Raw genomic sequence first — 19856 nt, forward strand, 5'->3', positions numbered from 1 at the left:
TCAAAGCCACTATACCTTGGCTTTGGGGAATAAGACTGTGGATTTTAGAAAGAACTCCTACAATTTTCAACAGCACAATTACAGTATCAACAGTAGAGAATTCAAGTTTCTGGATTCTATAATCTTCCAAGACTTAAAATGGACACTTTAAATTACAACCATCATTAAAAAGGCACAACATCAACTCAGAAAGTTCAAACTACCCCAGAACTTGTTGATACAGTTTTACAGACAAATTATTGAGTCTGTCATTTGTACTTCTATAACTGTCTGGTTTGGTACAGCAATTAAACAGGACAGTACAGACTTCAATGGATAATTTGGACAAGCAATTGCAACCTGCCTTCCATAGAAGATCTGTATATAAGATCTGCATATGTATGTATGTATGTATGTATGTATGTATGTATGTATGTATGTATGTATGTATGGAGAGAGAGAGAGAGAGAGAGAGAGAGAGAGAGAGAGAGAGAGAGAGAGAGAGAGAGAGAGAGAGAGAGAGAGAGAGAGAGAGAGAGAGAGAGAGAGAGCGAGCTAAGAAAATATTTACAGACCCTTCACATCCTGGACATAAACTGTTTCAACTACTCTCCTCATGCAAAACGAGACACAGGGACAGTTTCTTCCTCATTATATTACTCTGCTGGACACCTAATTCTCACAGTACTGTCTACTGTCTATGTATATTTATCCATGTTTTACATCTGTAGTGTAATTATTATTATCCTTCTTAACTTTTGTACTACTCCCTCTTATTGGTATTACTATGATGGTTATTATTACTCTGCTGCTTTGCATGTATACTGAGAGCTTCTACACTGGAGACAATTTCCTTGAGTCAAACTCGGCCAAATAAAGTATTATATTCTATTCTCCCCATGAACTCAGTGAAATTCGTTTCAAAAAGGCAAAAACAGATTGCATTATGAGTCTGCTGGCATATAAAAACATATACATTTTTTGAAAAGTTTTCTGGGAAAGGAAAACTTCTGGCAAATGTATTACAATTCCACTTTTGTTTTTAAAATATATAAACACTATTGATGTACAAAATGACAAGAAAAATCTCAATCCTAACTGGATAATCTTCAATAATATTAACTAATTACCCGCTTCCAAAAATGATATTGTGAGAAGCATATTGCTCCTGGCAGAGTGAGATTCTTTCCAGTATTTGTAGCTTTTCATACACAATTTGAGACAGCTGGAAAGGAACTTTCATGCCAAATAATTTATCTGAACCAGGAGCTTTAATAAATAACACTGCACAAAAGCAGACAAAGACAAACAGAATAGGGCTGATGCCTACTACAGCAGAGATAACCTCATTTTAAACCATTCACATAACAAAATTCACAATAAAACTAAAGACCTTCTGTTCCTTCTTCTTCAGCGTCAGCACAGAAAACTGTCACCAGAAACTGATGTAGACAGAGATACAGTTAATAAAAAGCAAACATCCAAAACAACTTCAGGCCATACAAATAACTGTCTGAAAGGGTCAGTGGATATTTTGGATTGTGCTCTGGTAAGTTTCCAGACAGGCACAATAAATCTTGTTGAACTGCTTTAGGAAATCTACACCTGAGAATAAATCCAGTGCAATTTTGCAAAGCAACTTTGGCCACATACTCCAAAAGTGAATAGTTTTGGTTACCACCATAAGTAGAAATAATATCCAGAAAAACTGAATTCTAATAAGGTTTACTGAATTATTCATCAGTTTTTACTTTAACTTCAAAATGGTTCTATAATTAAAATGTATGAAAATTAACAGTATCTGTTTTATGACCAGCTTCTGGTCATCAACTAGAGCTAAAATGTAGACTAGATATGCTCCAAAATGTAGAACTAAATGTAGAACAAAATGTAGTACTAAAGGTTGACTTTAACAAGCCAAATATGAAGTCATCGGGTACTAGTCCAGAAAATATAGTCATAAAAGCTCTTATTAGATCCAATTATCAAAAGGTCTGTCTTCAACTCTGAGTGATACTTCTGATCACAGCCTTATCTCATCTGCTGAAATGGATCTGAAGTCTAATAATTACAAATCCCTAAATGACTTTCTATAGTAGCTTAAAAATAAAGGAGATGAACGACTATATCACAAATGCCAGAATCCCATTTAACAGCCCTGTTGCAAGGGAATATAATGATTGATGTTATCTAAAACAACCAAGAGATCCAGGTAAATCATCAGGGCTATGCTCTTCTTTCTTCTTCCAGTACAGGTCAAATATAAAGTCAATCAAGGATGAAGCCAGATTGAAATGAGTGCAGAAAATCCCTTTCATCCAAGCACTATTGCCGTTGATCGGTTATCATCTGTTTGACCACCTCACCCAAAAGGCAGTATTAATCTTTTGGAAGAAAATGTCCAAATAGAAGAGCCTAGGAAACATTTTTGAGGAAGTGATGCAGAAATTTACTTTCAAGGCTTCTGGTATTAACATCTTATAAACAGGCATTCACATCTCACTTTCTGAGGTTGCAGCATTTGGCTACACAATTGAATCCAGAAGATATTCTAATATGACATTCTTTTCACATATTTTGTAATGTGACCAGAAGTGGTCACAGCAGAATGAAAGGGCAAGGGGAGCAGATCTGAGTGAGAAAGGCAAGATCACAGTGTCACAATGCAAGCCACATTCTTTTTCCTGTTGCAAAGTTGACTATACAAAAGGAGCAAGATTCTCTGGAAACCCCTGAATGGCACTTAATTTTCTAATCAAGCAAACTTGATTTGAGAATTTGGAAATTTATATTACAATGAATTCCCCAGATAAAAATATACATTGTTTGATTCCTTTGTCAAACTGTTAAACCAGTTTCAAGCATGGGTGATTAAATTGGTCAAAATGCAACTATTTCTTCTATACACAAAAATTCGCTATAATCCAGAAATCTAGAGTATCTTCTTTTTAAAATTACATTTTATTAATCTCAACCTCTGGGCTGTGGGTTCCCAACCTCACTACCGGGTCATGTTCTATTCGGAAGTAGGCCCCACAAGTGGCGGGCTGGCAGGCCTGTGTACACCCGCAGCTCAGCTTGTTCAAGTGGTGGGCCTGAGCACATGAGAGCCAGCCCAACTTAAGCTGTGCATGCATGCACATATGTGCCAGCCCACTGCTTGTGCAAGTCAAGCTGCACGTGAGTGAGAGCCAGGGGTGGGTTCCTGCAAGTTCTAACCTCTTCTATAGAAGAGGTTCTACAAATCTACAGTGCAGGTTAGAACCAGTTCCAGCTCCCTCCCCCGGCCCGTCCACACATCATCAAGATGAAGAGCGAGAGGAGGAATTCTGGGAGTTGAAGTCCACAAGTCTTAAAGCTGTCAAGTTTGAACAACCCTGGTTTTTTTTCTAAAGGGTTAGGGGTGCAAGGGTCTTGTAACTTGACAGCTTTAAGACTTGTGTGCTTCAAATGCAGAGTTTCTGAGCCAACATTTTGGGTGCTAAGCAAGAGCGTTGTTAAGTAAGTTTCATCACATTTTACAAGTTGGCCATGCCCACCCAGTCACATGGCTGGCAAGCCACTCCCACCCGGTCACATGGCCAGCAAGCCACTCCCACAAAGCAGGCCACACCTACAGAAGATGTTCTAAAAAAATTGAAACCCATCACTGGTGAAAGCACACCAGCCTGCTGCTCATGTGACCCGTTTCCCCTGTTCCCCCCCACCATGGCCGCCAACTCGCAAAGGTTGCGGACCGCTGTATTAGACAATTTCAAAAAGTGATAATTTGGCAGATACAAATTTTGCTTCAGAAAAATAAGCATATCAGTACTAAAAATGAAGGGTATAATTCTCAATAAAAGAAAATATATAGCAATTTAGTAAAAGAATTTGAAATTTCCCTTGTCCTTTACAGTTATAACCACGCAATTCATAAATTACCCTAATGCTACACAGAAATAATTTAAAAACAAAGCAAACCCTACTCCCCCACATACATTTCTCAAAACAGTATGAAATCTAAAGTGAAAATGAATGACAGGTTCTAGCCCATAAATAATGACTTACCTTGGCTATCTGAACACACCAGTTCAGCAAAACCTGAGAACCAATGTTATCTTTATGTTCATGCACGTAGTCTAGTAAACAACCGTGGGGCATCAGCTGAGTAACTAGTTGGATAGTGGGGCTCAAACAGACTCCTAGTAACCGAACCAGATGTGGATGGTCCATACTTGCCATTATAAGTGCTTCCTAAAAGAAAAAAATAATGAAATTGAAATTACAGCTCAGTGTTCTAATGCAAAGGATATTCTCTGCTTCCAGTTAAATACAGAATTGCTAAATAAGAAATTCAGGAAAGTCCATTTTCTCCCCTGTGAGCCAGCACATTCTTTTAGGATCTTCATCTTATAGCGATGCTCAGATTACTAACTGATAATAGGGTCTATTCTGCTGATGCTAACCTGATTATAGAATATTGTTCCCAAAGATATTTGGCTGCCCTTATTTTAGTACCTTTTATTCTCTTAATCATTTCATGGATGATTAATTTTATTTCTTTCTTTGAGTTATATTGCTAATGTTTTTGTAATGTGATTTTTAATAGTTTGTTCTTTTTGCATTATTTAAGGATATGTGGATTAGTTTAAATCCCAAAATACCACTGTTGCATATCGTTCCTTCCATCAATTTCATCAGAATTTTTTAAAAAGAAAATCTTCATATGTTTTTGCAGAAAACCTTGCTGAATAGACACTGTTTTAATAGAATTTCCTCAGAGAAAGCAGATTTCAGCAAAACAATTTCTTGTTTGTTTGTTGAATGTATAAGTCACCTCAATCTTCCAACCAATTCCAAGCAGTGTATAGCATATTAAAACAATAAAACAAGAAATAAACAACAACATAGTGCTACATTTAGAGGAAAAAACATCAGTAAGAAATAAAATCCCAGTGTCAGTACAGTGTCACCCTGCCCCAGGGCTTGCTGAAAGAGCTACATATTTAGAATTTTCTAAACGAGTTGAGGGTGGGATTATCTGAGAGGGCAAGGACAGCCACAGAAAAGTCATCTCTTCGAGGTCCCAGAAGAATCAAGTTTCAATAGTGTTCATGATTTATCCAATTGCAAAAAGTGTATTTGACAAGAAACCAAAACATATAAACTCCAAGGTACAACCTGATTTAGAAGCACAACTTAGATGCTTTGGCATTTTGATTGGTTACACAATCTTCTTTTAAAGAACTCTCTCTATGGGGATTTTTCTTCCTGCTTGAAGGAGAAAGGACTATGTACAATATTAACTGCATTCCCATGATATCTTAATTCAACTTTACTGAATTTATAAAAAAAAAATTCATCTATTATTGTTCCTTCACCTTCAAGGCACAGATACAGCTGGATATTCTGCATTTTGCAATGGGTATAAAAGCATGGAAATGTCACAAACTGGCACTAAGATCTACATTGGATTCACTGATTAATAGATTGAATATTTAGTTTGGAGATCTGAAGGATTCATATAATTCTGTGGATCAAAACAAAACTAATCTGACTGCATTCAAACCTTAGACAATATTTTAAAAGAACACATATAAAAAAATGAATGAACAATAAAGATAGATAGCCCAGGACCCCACAGATGAGCTGTGACCCTACACCAGTGGTGGTTGCAAGCGGTACGCCCCGGTACGGGCGTACCAGATCCTGCCCAGAGCACCGGGTACTGTTCTTGTACGGTGCTCCAGAGGTCCCACCTGCCCGCCCGCGCTACTTACCATGTTTTAAAGTTGTCAGTGCTTCCGCAGATGTACATGGTGCATACAGCACCGGTGCGATGCTCCACTGAGCAGCTGGACCATCGCGGAGACTTGTGGAAGCTTCATTTGTCACTACAACCCATGCGCGTGCCCGTACCCATTGGAACGCAATCCGGAACCCACTACTGCCCTACACATAAGCTGGCAGGAATAGCCAACACTCCAGAAGACAAGCTCAGGGTCCAAAAAGGTTTTGACAGACTTGAACAATGGGTCCTAACCAACAAAATGAAATTTAATAGGAGAAAAGCAAGGTTTCACACCTGGGCAGAAAGAGCCAAAGCTACAAGTACAGATTAAGCAAAACCTGGCTCAAAAAAAGTAACTGTGAGAGGGACCTTAGAGTCCTAGAAGAGGATCACTTAAAAATGAGCCAGCAGTGTGTGGCAGCAGACAAAAAAGCTAATACAATCCTTGGTTGTATAAACAGAAGCATAGAATCAAAATCACATGAAGTACTAGTACTGCTTTATAAAGCCTCAGTAAGACCACATCTGGAATATTGCATCCAGTCTTGGTCACCACATTACAAAAAAGATGTTGATACTTTAGAAAAAGTGCAAAGAAGAGCAACTAAGTTGATTAAAGGCCTGGAGTCTAAAACATATGAAGACCAGTTGCAGGATTTGGGTTTGGCTAGTCTAGGGACTAGGGGTGACATTAAAGCAGCATTCCAATATTTGAGAGGGCTAGAGCCACAGAGACTGATCTTTTGACCTCAAAGAGGGTGAAGAAGCTATTTAGCTCCTTTACTAGCAGAGCATTAGCATTGGCTATTTTTTTGTATTGCCCTTATAGTTGGTTAGGTGTTGTAGCCCTTGCCACACCTGTCTTGAGTTATTATCTTCCAGATACTTCTCTACCTTTTGTTTGCATTTCTGTTTAGCCGCCTTAATGCCTCTTCTCAAGTTTGCCCTGGCTTCATTGTATTTGTCTTTGTTTCCTGCCTTGAAGGTGGAGTTTCGGGCTCTCAGAAGTGATTGTACTTCTTCTGACATCCAGGGTTTACAATTACTGTAAACTCTGATGAGCTTATTCACTGTTACATTGTCTGTGCATGTTTTAATGTTTGAGAGTACAGTGTCAGTGAATTCTTGCAGCTCCAAATGTTCAAACATACTCCACTCAGTAGTCTCAAAGCAGTCCTGCAACTGGCAGAGTGCTCTCTCCAGCCAGATTTTGACAGTTTTCAAGACTGGTCGTATCCTTTTCCTAAGAGGGATATACTTTGGGCACAGTAGCAGAGAGATGTGGTCAGACATACCCAGATGGGAGAGGGGGATTGCTCTATATGCCTGTCTTAAATTTGAGTACATATGGTCTAGAGTATTCTTACCTCTGGTGGTACACTGCACATACTGCACTAACTTAAGGAGAACAGACTTTAGACTAGCTTGATTAAAATCCCCAGCCATGATAAAAACGACCTCAGGGTAAGTTTGCTGCTGCCCTCAATGGCGTCATGTAACTTACAGAGTGCTGTGCTAATATTTGCATCAGGTGGAATATAGACAGCAGTGATAACTATAACAGAAATCTCTCTAGGTAAATAAAATGGCCAACAAATGACAATTAAGAATTCCACATCTGCAGTACAAAGTCCTCCAGCTTTGCTTTTACCAGAGTTGCTGTTTCTGTCAAAGTGGTGTGTGGTGCAGTTAGTTAGCTTTTAGTTAGTTAGTTCAGTCTTTTCTAATAAAACTCATGAGTTAAGAGAAAAGAGAGAACAGAAAAGCAGGATTTCCTACTGTGAGACTTTTAAACTACCTTCTTATAGTTGTTTTCAACTTACAACCATAATTGGGCCTAGAATTACAGTCATAAGTCATGTCAGTCATTAAGCAGGTCATCATGTGGCTATGCAAAATTTTGTGAACTTTTTTGTAGCATTTATTCAGTGAACCATGGTAGTCATTAAGCAAATCCATTGTCCACAATGAGTGTTTTCTTGCCAGAAATCAGAAATAAATACTGGTTTCTGGCAAAAGGGTGGTAAATAGCTATGACTATGTTACCATGGGATGCTGTAAATGTCCACAAATGGTTGCAAACCATCCAAAATGAGGTCATGCAACTGCAGGTATGTGTGTGTAGAACTTCAAATCTGGATTGCAAGTAGCCCTGGGTATATCTGTTGTGAATTCGAACGATCGCTGACAAGGTACTCTAAGATATACTTCCTAGCTAGTGTATGCTAGATACCATCATGATTAAATAAATACATAGCTGGATTGAAAATTGTACTGAGAGACGCTTTAAAAAAACAGAGAAAGATCAAATGGATGTTAACAAGGGTAAGTCCTGGCCCACCTATTCATCAATGATTGGGATAAAGTGTTTGAAGGAATACTCATCAAAGCTGTATGTGATACAACATTCAGTTAGGGAACAAAAATCAATGCAAAGGTATAGATAGGGAATACCTGGCTTGAAAAAGAAGAAAACATAGTGGAATAGAAGTTGATTATCAATTCAGTATAAGTCCTGCTGCTGCTGCACAAAAAGACACATTTAATTTTAGGCTGAACCAGCTGAAATATAATTTTCAATTTACAGGAAGTAATCATTTCTTTTCATTTTATCTGTCAGACCCTACTTCCAGAACCTTACCCTACAATGGGTTTTATAATTTAAAAAAAGAATTCAGAAAGTTCCAAAAAGGGTCAACAAAGATGGCTGGGGGTTAGAAACTTATCCTATGAAGAAAGATTAATAACATTATTAATAATTTTATATATGTGTTACAGTGAAAGACCGAAATCTGGTGAATGTCGACATTCACCGGTGAAAGACCGAATATTTCATTACATCGTTTTACATTCGGACCTTCACCGGTGAATGTCGACATTCACATAGTCGCTTGATGTATGTCCGAAAATACCCTTATCTTCTCGACACCCTTACCCTAATCCCCTTACCCTAATACCTCGGCTCCTCGCTTCCTTTTAAGCGTCTTCTATTCGCGGAGTTTTTTTTTTTAAACCTGCGATCCTTAAGAAGACGCTTAAAAGGAAGCAAGGAGCCGAGGTATTAGGGTAAGGGTGTCGAGAGGATAAGGGTAATCCTCTCGACACCCTTACCCTAATCCTCTTACCCTAATACCTCGGCTCCTCGCTTCCTTTTAAGCGTCTTCTTAAGGATCGCAGGTTTAAAAAAAACAAACTCCGCGAATAGAAGACGCTTAAAAGGAAGCGAGGAGCCGAGGTATTAGGGTAAGGGTGTCGAGAGGATAAGGGTAATCCTCTCGACACCCTTACCCTAATTGTCTTACCCTAATACCTCGGCTCCTCGCTTCCTTTTAAGCGTCTTCTTAAGGATCGCAGGTTTAAAAAAAACAAACTCCGCGAATAGAAGACGCTTAAAAGGAAGCGAGGAGCCGAGGTATTAGGGTAAGGGGATTAGGGTAAGGGTGTCGAGAGGATAAGGGTATTTTCGGACATACACCAAGCGACTATGTGAATGTCGACATTCACCGGTGAAGGTCCGAATGTAAAACGATGTAATGAAATATTCGGTCTTTCACCGGTGAATGTCGACATTCACCAGATTTCGGTCTTTCACCGTAACATATATATTGATGGTTTCCTAGTATGATTTGTACTCTATGACTAACATTAAGTGTTGTACCTTATGATTTGTGATGAATGTATCTTTTTTTAATGTACACTGAGAGCATATGCACCAAAGACAAATTCCTTGTGTGTCCAATAACACTTGGGCAATAAAGAATTCTATTCTATTCTACACCTCATAAAAAGATGAGACTTGTTCTCTCATTCCAGTGTGTAGGAAATGACATGGTGGATTTAAGATACAAGAAAACAGATTTCAACTGAATGTTAGAAAAAAATTCAAATTCAAGCAAAAGGAAATATAACTAAAATTAAATAAAATCAACTTGATTAACCAAATCAAATAAGTGATTAGAATAGTAAAGCTAAAGGTTCTCCTCACACATATGTGCTAGTCGTTCCCGATTGTAGGGGGCGGTGCTCATCTCCATTTCAAAGCCGAAGAGCCAAGGCTATCTGAAGACGTCTCTGTGATCATGTGGCCAGCATGACTAAATACCAAAGGTGCACAGAACGCTGGTACCTTCCCACCAAGGTGGTCCCTATTTTTCTACTTGCATTTTACATGCTTTTGAACTGCTAGGTTGGCTTAGAATAGGATCAGATTTAATTCATATGGATCTACAAATGACTATTTCTAATATTTATACTACTGTGTAAAGGGGTAGAAAGTGAGGATTCCTCTATAAGAGAGGAACTGTGATGTGACTTTATTTCATATGAATACCTCAAAGCTTGATTCACTAAGCATAAACATATTTCGTACTAACCACTCCTTCTACAAAATTATAATCATCTTCACCATCATCATAAATACAAGATGGAAGGGTGGATGGGAACAGGGGAAAAAATTACGGGGTGATGTGATAGAGGCAGTTGAATTAGAATTACACAAAATTGCTCATCCAAGTACAAAGAGGACTCGAAACAAAATTGCTGAATATTTGCATAATAGTTGCTTTACATAAAAAAGTAGATGAACAAGACACTAATTATAAGGAGAGAGATGTAACAGATGTCTTAACCTTTTATTTTTTGAAATCTTTTTGAAATCGTGTAAAGCTTTTTTTCATGGTTTTGGAGGGGTAGATTACGATCTAAGTGTAACTAATGGCAAAGAATGAGTGGGGTAATGAAGAGTAGAAGCAGAAAGAACAGATCCATTAAAAAACATTTGTTCTGTGTTGGAATTAATATTCCATTCTTTCGTCAACCCTATATGAGGTCAAGAAGAAATACTAGCATCTCTTTATTAGCATCTTTTTCCATCCCACTGCACCTTAATAATAGAATAAGCATTTCTGTTTTAAATTGCTGGTCTCCTACCTGTAGACCAATGAGAATATAGAGAGGGAGATGAGTTCTGCAACCTTCCATCTGTGAGCAATGAACCCTGCCATTCTCTAACTTTTAGCCACAGGTGAAATAACAGCTGCTCCTGGAGGTCTAATTTTGGGATTGCCTTTTTTCCTCTGGTGCCTTACAATGTGTGTGTGTGTGTGTGTGTGTGTGTATGTGTGTTCTTTTAACTATTATTAACATTGAACAGATACTATTAAACCAGACTGCCTTTCTCTTCTCATTCTGATGTATTTTTTAAGATGACTGTCAACACCATGCTGATTTAATATGCCACCACACAGCCACAATTCAGAGTTCAATTCTGCTTATCTTCATGCAAATCCCTTCAACAATAGACATACAATTGGAAAGAATATTGAGGAGCATCAGGAATAGTCCAAAAATCAACAGCAGTAAATGTTATTCCAAAATCGAAAAGAACTATTTTTTTCATGTTCCTATGAAAATGAAGGAAAGAGAATATATTAAACTCTCAGTAGCAGTTTGCTTTTATTGGAGAAGAAAGTATCAGCTAAACTTGGATGCATAAAATATGAGAACTGCTATCTATTTCTCAAGAAAACATATAAAGAAGATCTTGCATTGTTACGTGTGATTTTGAACTCTCATTTAATAACACACCAGGACATGCCAATACTTCTGCCAATCATGAGGAAAGTTTAAGAATTATATAGGCCAAATAGATCTGCTGGAAATGCTAGCCAGACAATGAGAAGCATGAAGCAAGCAAAGGAATAGAAGCCTAAGGGACAGGGAGAAACAAATGGAGATGACAAACACAAGGAAGCAAATGAAGCAGTAAAACAGACAAAACAAAACCTAAAGAAAAGGTAAGCTACATAAAGGCAACTGGGTATGGGAAAATGGAGTTAGCATTTGTCCCCATACAAAATGTTTTATTTTTGGAGAATGTTTCTATATACAGGTATGCTACTACTCTGTGGAATGTTCAGCGTGATGATGCTAATTCTTTTAATGAAACTTCCATTAAGACCTCCAAAACATTGTTGCTCAATTCCTCTGTTTCTATTAGAATATTAATAAATTCCCAGGCACATCCACATAATTAACTTGGCAGCAAGCAATAGTCATTTGCTACTGCCTTCTTCGTGGCCAGAATGGTTTCAAATTGGTTGGGTTTTTTAAAGCCTATAGCCGTGATGGCAAACCTATGGTACGAGTGCCAGAAGTGGCACGCACAGCCATCTCTCCGAACATGCGAGCCGTTGCCTGTTGCTCTTCCAGGTTCCGGTGTGCTGGCCAGCTGATCTTCACATGTGCGGGAGTGCCAGAAACCAGAAGAGCAGCTGCCCAGTGTGCATGCTCTTCCAGTTGCCGGCATGCGCATGCACACTGGCCAGCTGGTCTTAGCGCTTGCATGCATGCCACAAACCAGAAGAACAGGTGGCCGGTTGGAATGGGGGACGCTGTCATATGTTGCCTCTGCATTCTATCACAAAATACCACTCTACCTCCCCAATTCTTTAACATCTATGTGAAGCCACTGGGCAAGGTGATCTGTCACTTTGGGGTCAGATATTATCAACATACTGATGATATCCAATTATCAGTGGTGAAATTCAACTTTTTTTACTACCGGTTCTGTGGGGGTGATTTGTGGGTGTGGCAGGGGAAGGTTACTGCAAAATCCCCATTCTCTCCCCACTCCTGGGGGAAGGATATTGCAAAATCTCCATTCCCACCCCACTCTGGGGCCGGCCAGAGGTGGTATTTGCTGGTTCTCCAAACTATTCAAAATTTCCACTACCGATTCCCCAGAACCTGTCAGAACCTGCTGAATTTCACCCCTGCCAATTATGCATCTTGACCCCAACCAAGTAATGCTTTCAAAGTCCAGTCTCAAAGCCTGGAGATTGTGTGGCCCTGGATGGAGAAGAATATACTTATTTTCAATCCTAACAAGATCAAGAGAATTTGTTTGGTCTCTTCCCCCCAAGTTCTGGGGATCTTCCATCTTTAGTTTTCATGGGGAGTCCCCTTCTTATATCAGAATTTGGGATCTTATTCGACTCACAGGTCCTACTTGAAAAACAGGTGGTAGCTTTTTGCTAAGATGTTAATTTGGTGCACTAGTTATGCCCATTTCTGAATTGGAAGGCTCTTCAGATAGAAAGCAGAGGCATAAGCAGTAATAGATGTATTGTGTATGTGCAATGTCCCCTTTGTTTTTCAAGCTATGCTTGCTTCTTCTGGGTACAATTCACTAGGTTACCACCTCCAAGCCATGTAGAGTCAAGCAGGGAGGTGGGGGACATACATTTACCTAGTTAACAAATAGATGGGATTCTAGAATTGGAAGGAACCCCCTACTCAGTGATGAATGCCTAGCCCTGCTTGAACTTCGCAAATGCTCACCATTTTCCATGTAATTGGTCCCATTGTTTCCCTTACTGGACTTTGCCTTCCTCTACCGTAAATTCATTATTCTGCATCCTATTGTTTTATACAATATACAAAACTTCAAAACAGGGAACCTGCACAACCAGGTTCTCCACTTTATTTTCAATGCTTCATTCCCTTCAGGAAAGGACTCGTCCCAGTTCAAGGAAGTGGAGAAAGATTTTTGGCACAATGGAACATAGAAATAGGGATAGAAGGGGAAGAAGGGAAAAGTTCCTGTCATTCCTTTTGAGATCAAGATCAATTCCATCCCCTTCCCAGAGCTACTGTAATACAAATATTGGAACCTTTGCCTCCTAGCAACTTCATTGAACCTGAAAAAGAGACCGGAAGTGCGTCTCTCACAGATACATTCAGGCATCTCAGATAAACAATTCTCAGCTCAACCACCAGACATAAAACACCGGGGACTGGTGACACTGCAGAAATTCTTCCTTCTTTTAAGTGAAATAAACGAGAAAATTAGTTGGGGATATGTTTTTAGGAAGTATATTCTGAGAAAACTTTTTTCTCCTCTGCCTTCTCTCTTTACCTTTTAATTAGCAAATTACAAGACAGATGCAAACCTTTCAAACATAAATCAATATATTTATTACTTGTAATAAATACTAGTATATCTACACTTGTCCTTTCTAGTTCCTCTGATAATTCTGCGTCATAATACCATATCATTTAAGTTTTTATCACCAAGGTCATAAATCCATATACAGGATCTTGTTCACAGAACAATATTAATAGGAGGCTTCAAGTGTTTATCTTGCAATAAAGGCAAGAATATACATTTTATCAAATGTAAAGCAGGGAGGAGGAAGAGGAAGAAAATCAACTAGATATTTTTACATGCACAATATTTTTTCAGAGATGCAAAAAATATCAACATGAATCTCATCTGGAATAACTCCTGAATATTTTGCAAGACACATTTGTCTGAATAATTCTTAGTCTTACAATTGCTTATTATAAAAACTCAAAGGATGCTTTCATTTAAGTTTAAAGGAAATTATTTGTGAAAACTCATGTTTTGCGCACAAGACAGCTGTTCTATTTATCCACAGGAAAAACAGTCAATATTTCCCCATCTCATGGTATACCTTTGTAACCTGATTAATGAACCAGTTGTAAGGTGGTATTGACTGCTAATATCACTCTTATCACAAGCAAATTGGTATTATATCTCCCAGTAATCCCAACATTTTCCTTGAGAAGATAAAACAAGTGGGTAAGATAACACAGAGGCCTAGGTTATCACTTTGTTACATTTTTTCCCCTGGGAAAGAAACACTGTCTTCCTCCATAGCATATTGAAACAAAGCAAAATCCTTCTATCTTTGTAGAGACAAAATCCCAGTAAAGGGCCCACTATTATTTTTCCAACTACTAATTTTATAATCGCATGGAATCACTTGTTTTATTTTGAGTTGTAGTGTTATGTTATATTATAAGAAGGGGAAAGAAACTTGATTTATGATAAAAACGGCTATCCACAAAAAAGTGCTATGACTTTTTCCAAACAATATTGTATTGCAAATAATTCTTATGGCAGATTTCAGAATAGGTGACCAGTTGCAGATTGATTGAAGATGTAGCCCTGATTCATGTTCCTTTTGCTGGAAACAATATCTAATCTCTGCTTCTTGCATGACACCTGAGAATCCTGTTCATATAAGAAATTTTGAACTTCTGAATTTTGAACTAGATGACAACCTTGACCTTGCTCTCAAACCATGGATTGAATTTGGACTATTTTTCTGTATGCTTCTATTAAAAACAAACTCTTCAGGCAAGCTTTTGTTTTGTTAACATTTTTTGCTTGCTGCTATCTCTTCAGCTTGAGGTAAAAATGGTAATCTCCATAGCAACTGTATGAGTGTGTATGAACAATATCTGAAAAAGACATTATAACCCATAAACTTTCCAAAATTATTTCCTATATTCCAGAATGAAAGTTGATAATATATGAAACACTCTTCTTTGATCTTTCTGAATCTGTAGCAAGATGGCATCTAGTTTCATAGGACTGTAAACAATCACCATAAATTTGATGCACTCAGATTTTTAAGACACAAAGGTTCCTTAGTTAATCCATCTTTCAATTGTTGAACTGCTGATTCAGCTGTGCAAGCCAGTGCCAAATGGCTCCTTTTCAAGTCACCAGGTATAGCAGTTCTGAAATTTCTGAATAATTAAGAATAAATATATTGAGACAGCTAAAGGTGGCTAAAAAAGGATAAAGCAAATCCAGTTTTTCAGAAATTGGAGCTTGCAGACTTAATTCCATTGGTTGATAAAACAGATAATAATCTCTTCAAGATCAAAGTGGCATTAGTCTAGAGCTCCTTAACAGTTGCTACGTAGATAGCAATCTTCCATATACCTCACAATGCTAGGAGATCCTACAGGAGAAAGTCCATCACCTTTTGCTAAGCACCCTCCCCCGGGAGGGATATTTAAAAATGTAAACAAAAATTTATAGGAAGTATAAGAAATACGGCACTTGTAAAGGTTGTCAAATTGTGAGATATTGGACCCAATTTTACTTGCCAAAAATCCTTGGTTGCAACAAATCAGCAAAACTCCATGCACTTTGCTTAGCATCAAAATGTTGCACGTTGTTGGCAAAGGATGATTATCTCACACTATATCTTGTTATGACCTCTGATCAAGATGAACACAGATTTCATTAGTATCTGTCTTTGGTATTCAATATGTTGGATGACTTAATGCATTTTAAAATACTATCATCCCCTATTTACTCTAGTTCAACATTCACACCTTTTAGCATGGTGTGGGGGTGTATTGGGAGCCATGCATCAGGTGCAATAAGCTGATTCACTGAAACTCTACGTAAGAATATTCAGAAATTTGTCCAAGCCTTTTAAATAAGAAGTGATATATTTTGCAATTAATCCAGTTGACTCTGAGCATAAGCAGTAGCATGTGAGATCATCCACAGAGTTTTCTTTCAGGAGAATATCAAGGGCAAAGGTACATTTTCACCCAAGTAATGACTATGGATTTTTGATAACATACTCCAGGCCTGCACAATATAACATTTGTTTTGTCAAGTACCTCCAATGCCTTCAAGCCTCTCAACACGGCCAGCTTGATTGCTGTATTGCTGAACAGCTTATTGGTGTGCCAGCTATTTTTGTAACTATTTCTTCAAAATGTATCAAAACAACAAATCCTTTTTAAATTATTTTCCTTGTCTATTGTCCTAACAACCCTTAAAGACTTCTTCAATGTATCTGTATTAGGTCCTAGTTACAAGATGCATCCCTGGCTTTCTTAGAACAAACTCAGGTTAATTGGTTAATTTCTTTACAGTAAACAAATATTTTTTATTCAGTAGTATTCATATATTCTCTGAAATGGTGCCATAATCCACAGTGATAAGAAGAAATTTTCTCTGTCTCCTGGAACATTGTCTCCCTGATCACATTTTACTGATACTTCCACAATTAATGAAAGAATTTAAAGAGATATTGCCTTGAGGCAGCTTTCTTCTTGATCACTTTCACATAGTCTAGCTATAGCAAATGCTTTATTCAATTTCACATTTTGTGTTGCAGATATTTATCAAGGATGTTTTCTGATACATTTTTTCTCCACTAGATCTCCTTTGCTTCTAGGTCTTCATACTCATCTGATTTAGTTAATTTCCTAAATGCATTTATAGGTTATTTATAAACTACCTGATTATATTCTGCATTCAAATTTAAACCCCTCTATTAGAACATTTCTTTTTTGAATGAAACATGGTAACTGGATAAGGAAGGTGTGTTGTGACTTTCTATTTTCAGCTGGATGCCACTGCAGTTTCATAACATTTGAAATCCTGCTTGCACAATGTTCCCCATCATGTGCAAGTTTGTATCTAATTTTCTCTTGGATTTTAAATACAGATTTATATTTCTCAAATATTCTTTGAAGTAAAAAGTCATTTGTTACTGCAACTCAATTCTATTACAGGTTAAAACTGACCAAAAAATCATGTCAAAGATTGCTAAGCTAGTTTAGCATGGCATACTAATATTTTTTAAAACCCTATGATATGAAGTATTTGCTGAAGAGGTCTAGTGTAAGTATCAACTGATGTTCTTCAGAAACTGAAATGGCTTTTTATGAGTTTTCCTTTTATATGCCTCCTAATATGATATTTATTTTATGATTCATACCTCACATCTCATGCATGTTGATGAACATATACCTTATAACCTCTTGTTTCATAAATTGCAAATACAAGTGTTATGTTTTTCTGAGATATAAAGGTGGTCCTTGACTTACAACCTCTGTTTAGTGGCCTTTCAAAGTCAATTGTGTCAAGAAAGGTAATAAAATGGGGCAAAATTCACTTAACAACTGTCCTGCTTAAATGGAAATTTTGGCCAATTGTGGTTGTAAGCTGAGGGCAACTTGTACATAGCTAAAATGCAGCTATCGGCGACTGAAATATTTTGTTTAAAACTTTTCTACCTTCTTTAAAAAGGAATTTATGACTCAATTATGGACTTTCTTGACTCTAAGTACTATTGATTATAGCATCCCTGGATACTAGCATTAGAGGTAGAAGATAGTTTTCAGTAGTTGTTTATCTTCTTTCTCACTCTTTTTTATTAATTGGTCTGCTAATTTTTTTTGCAGATTTTCTATATGGTGAGCCACTAATACTCTCAACAAAAATATGTAAATAGTTTTTCCTATGTATAATAACCTGTGAGAATGCCTTTGAGATGAAGGAGGACAGACCACAGACTAGATTAAGCAACTGTCAGATAAGTAGTAGCTTAGTCCACAGAAGCAATGGAGGGTGTGGCAAAAAGTCTCAAAAGCTAGTTTCTTGGACAGTAAAGGTAAAGATGGAGAGCGATAACACTTTCAGTTTTGCAAGATTCTGTTACCATAACCTTAAAATAAAGATAATATTAGTAGTGATGATTGGTGCTTCTTGTCTGGACTATCTTAAAAAGCTGACATTGTCACAGCAAACTTCATTGAGGTTCTTTTCCAAAAAGAGTACATAGAAGATTAAAGAATCCCTTTTTTATACTCTGACTAACCGCATGCCGGAAGAAGATGGTTTTTATGGTTAATATTTTTGCAAGGAGAGGGTTGTTATTTTTAAAAAGATGAATAGAAAAAACATTGTTAAATATTCCTGGAAATAGTGGATTCAGTTTTGGATGACATTTAACTAACTCAGAGCATTGGGAACATTTCATCTATTTCATTTTCATTTATCATTATTTAGGCCTGTAAATACAGAAATACATTGTATATGAAATAGGATGTGATAGGATTCGCCTCCTGCTGGGGATTGTGTTTGTTCATTTGTTCAGCATAAGAATAGATCTGACAGGTGTCCAAAGTTCAGGCTGTTTCTACATAATGATAAAGAATGAGGAATCAGATTTCCTAAGACCTTTCTTCTACATGTGCATTAGCACTTGATCTAATTTACAATGGCAAAAATCTGTCTTGATGTCCTTAACCTAATCTGTCTAAACCTCTAAATTTCTAAACTCTTGGCTCTTCAGCACACTGAAACTGGGATGATTAATTGCACGCTGTTCTTTTTTCATGGCTTCTATGTTTGGCTCCTGACTTCCAAGTCACTTAACTCAGAGGTATTATCATGCTATCATAGTCCATCAGATAAAGAGTAAAAACTCTTCAGGAGTTTTTGGGAGGCAAATAATGTTTTAAAAATTACTTAGCTGGAAACACAAACATACCCATTCGCAAGAATTAATGGACACATACAGATCTGACACCAAGAGTCAAAACAAGGGCCAAATAATATTTCAATCTCCCAGGATATTCTATGTCAGACTTTAAGTGACTGTTTTGGAAAAAATAAGATTTTAACAGCACCACTGAGTGAGAGACTGCTGCACTCTCATACATCAAATGGTTTCAGGCAATCACAGAAGGTATCCACAAACATAATTCTATGTTTGATAATGTTTTTTTAAACTATATCATGGTTATTAATTGATAAGATACTCCTAATACGTCTCTCATACAACTTGCATCTGCCTAACCAGCCTATCTTCCTCTTCCCTCCTATTCTCACCCCACTTTAAATCCCACTTCCATCCAGCCATTCTATGCATATGACGAAATCAGGTGAAGCTGATGAAAAACTTTTAATTAAAATTTGTTAGTTGGAAAAATGGTTACATAAATCTTTTTTGGTTTTTTATCTTTTGAAGATAAAATTATTTAATAATAGTAAATTATTTGATACAGACTATTAATCCCTTAAAGTAATAAAAATTATTGGTATTAATTGCACAGTTCTAGATAAAAAATATTGCTTTAAAACGCAGTACTTCTTTCTCTGTTTCCTTCTTTCATTATTTACAAAAGGGGAACACAGGTGTTTGATAATAACAACTCTAATTTTATTTAATATTAATATTTTACTTTAATTTTTTTTAAAAGACAAATGCTGAATTTGCGGGGAATAAACAAGAAAAAATTAGCTTCAGCCTACAGAGTAGTTTTAAGAATCAGAATTACTGAAAAATATACGCATAACCTGCAGTTACATTGGAGAAAACTATCTCTGACACTATGACGTGAGATTGAGTATGCTGACTCTTTACTCCCTTTAACAGATTATCAGAATTGGAAGGAAACTTGTAGGTCATCTACTCCACACACACACCCCAAGCAGGAGACCCTACACCATTTCTGACAAATGGCAGAAGGA

General features: G+C 37.2%; 1 protein-coding gene across 2 annotated transcripts in view; it reads right to left on the reverse strand.

The window, feature by feature from the left end:
* The window catches only part of ERBB4 (erb-b2 receptor tyrosine kinase 4), a 579983-nt gene that overhangs the window by 140415 nt on the left and 419712 nt on the right, over positions 1-19856 (reverse strand). For both annotated transcript variants that reach the window (XM_081937069.1, XM_081937068.1), the window contains exon 19: positions 4030-4215. In XM_081937069.1, coding sequence (XP_081793195.1) covers positions 4030-4215 — 186 coding nt within the window. The remainder of the gene's footprint in view (positions 1-4029; positions 4216-19856) is intronic.

Source organism: Natrix helvetica, assembly GCF_964273705.1.
Source record: "Natrix helvetica genome assembly, chromosome: 1".
Taxonomy (NCBI): Eukaryota; Metazoa; Chordata; class Lepidosauria; order Squamata; family Natricidae; genus Natrix; species Natrix helvetica.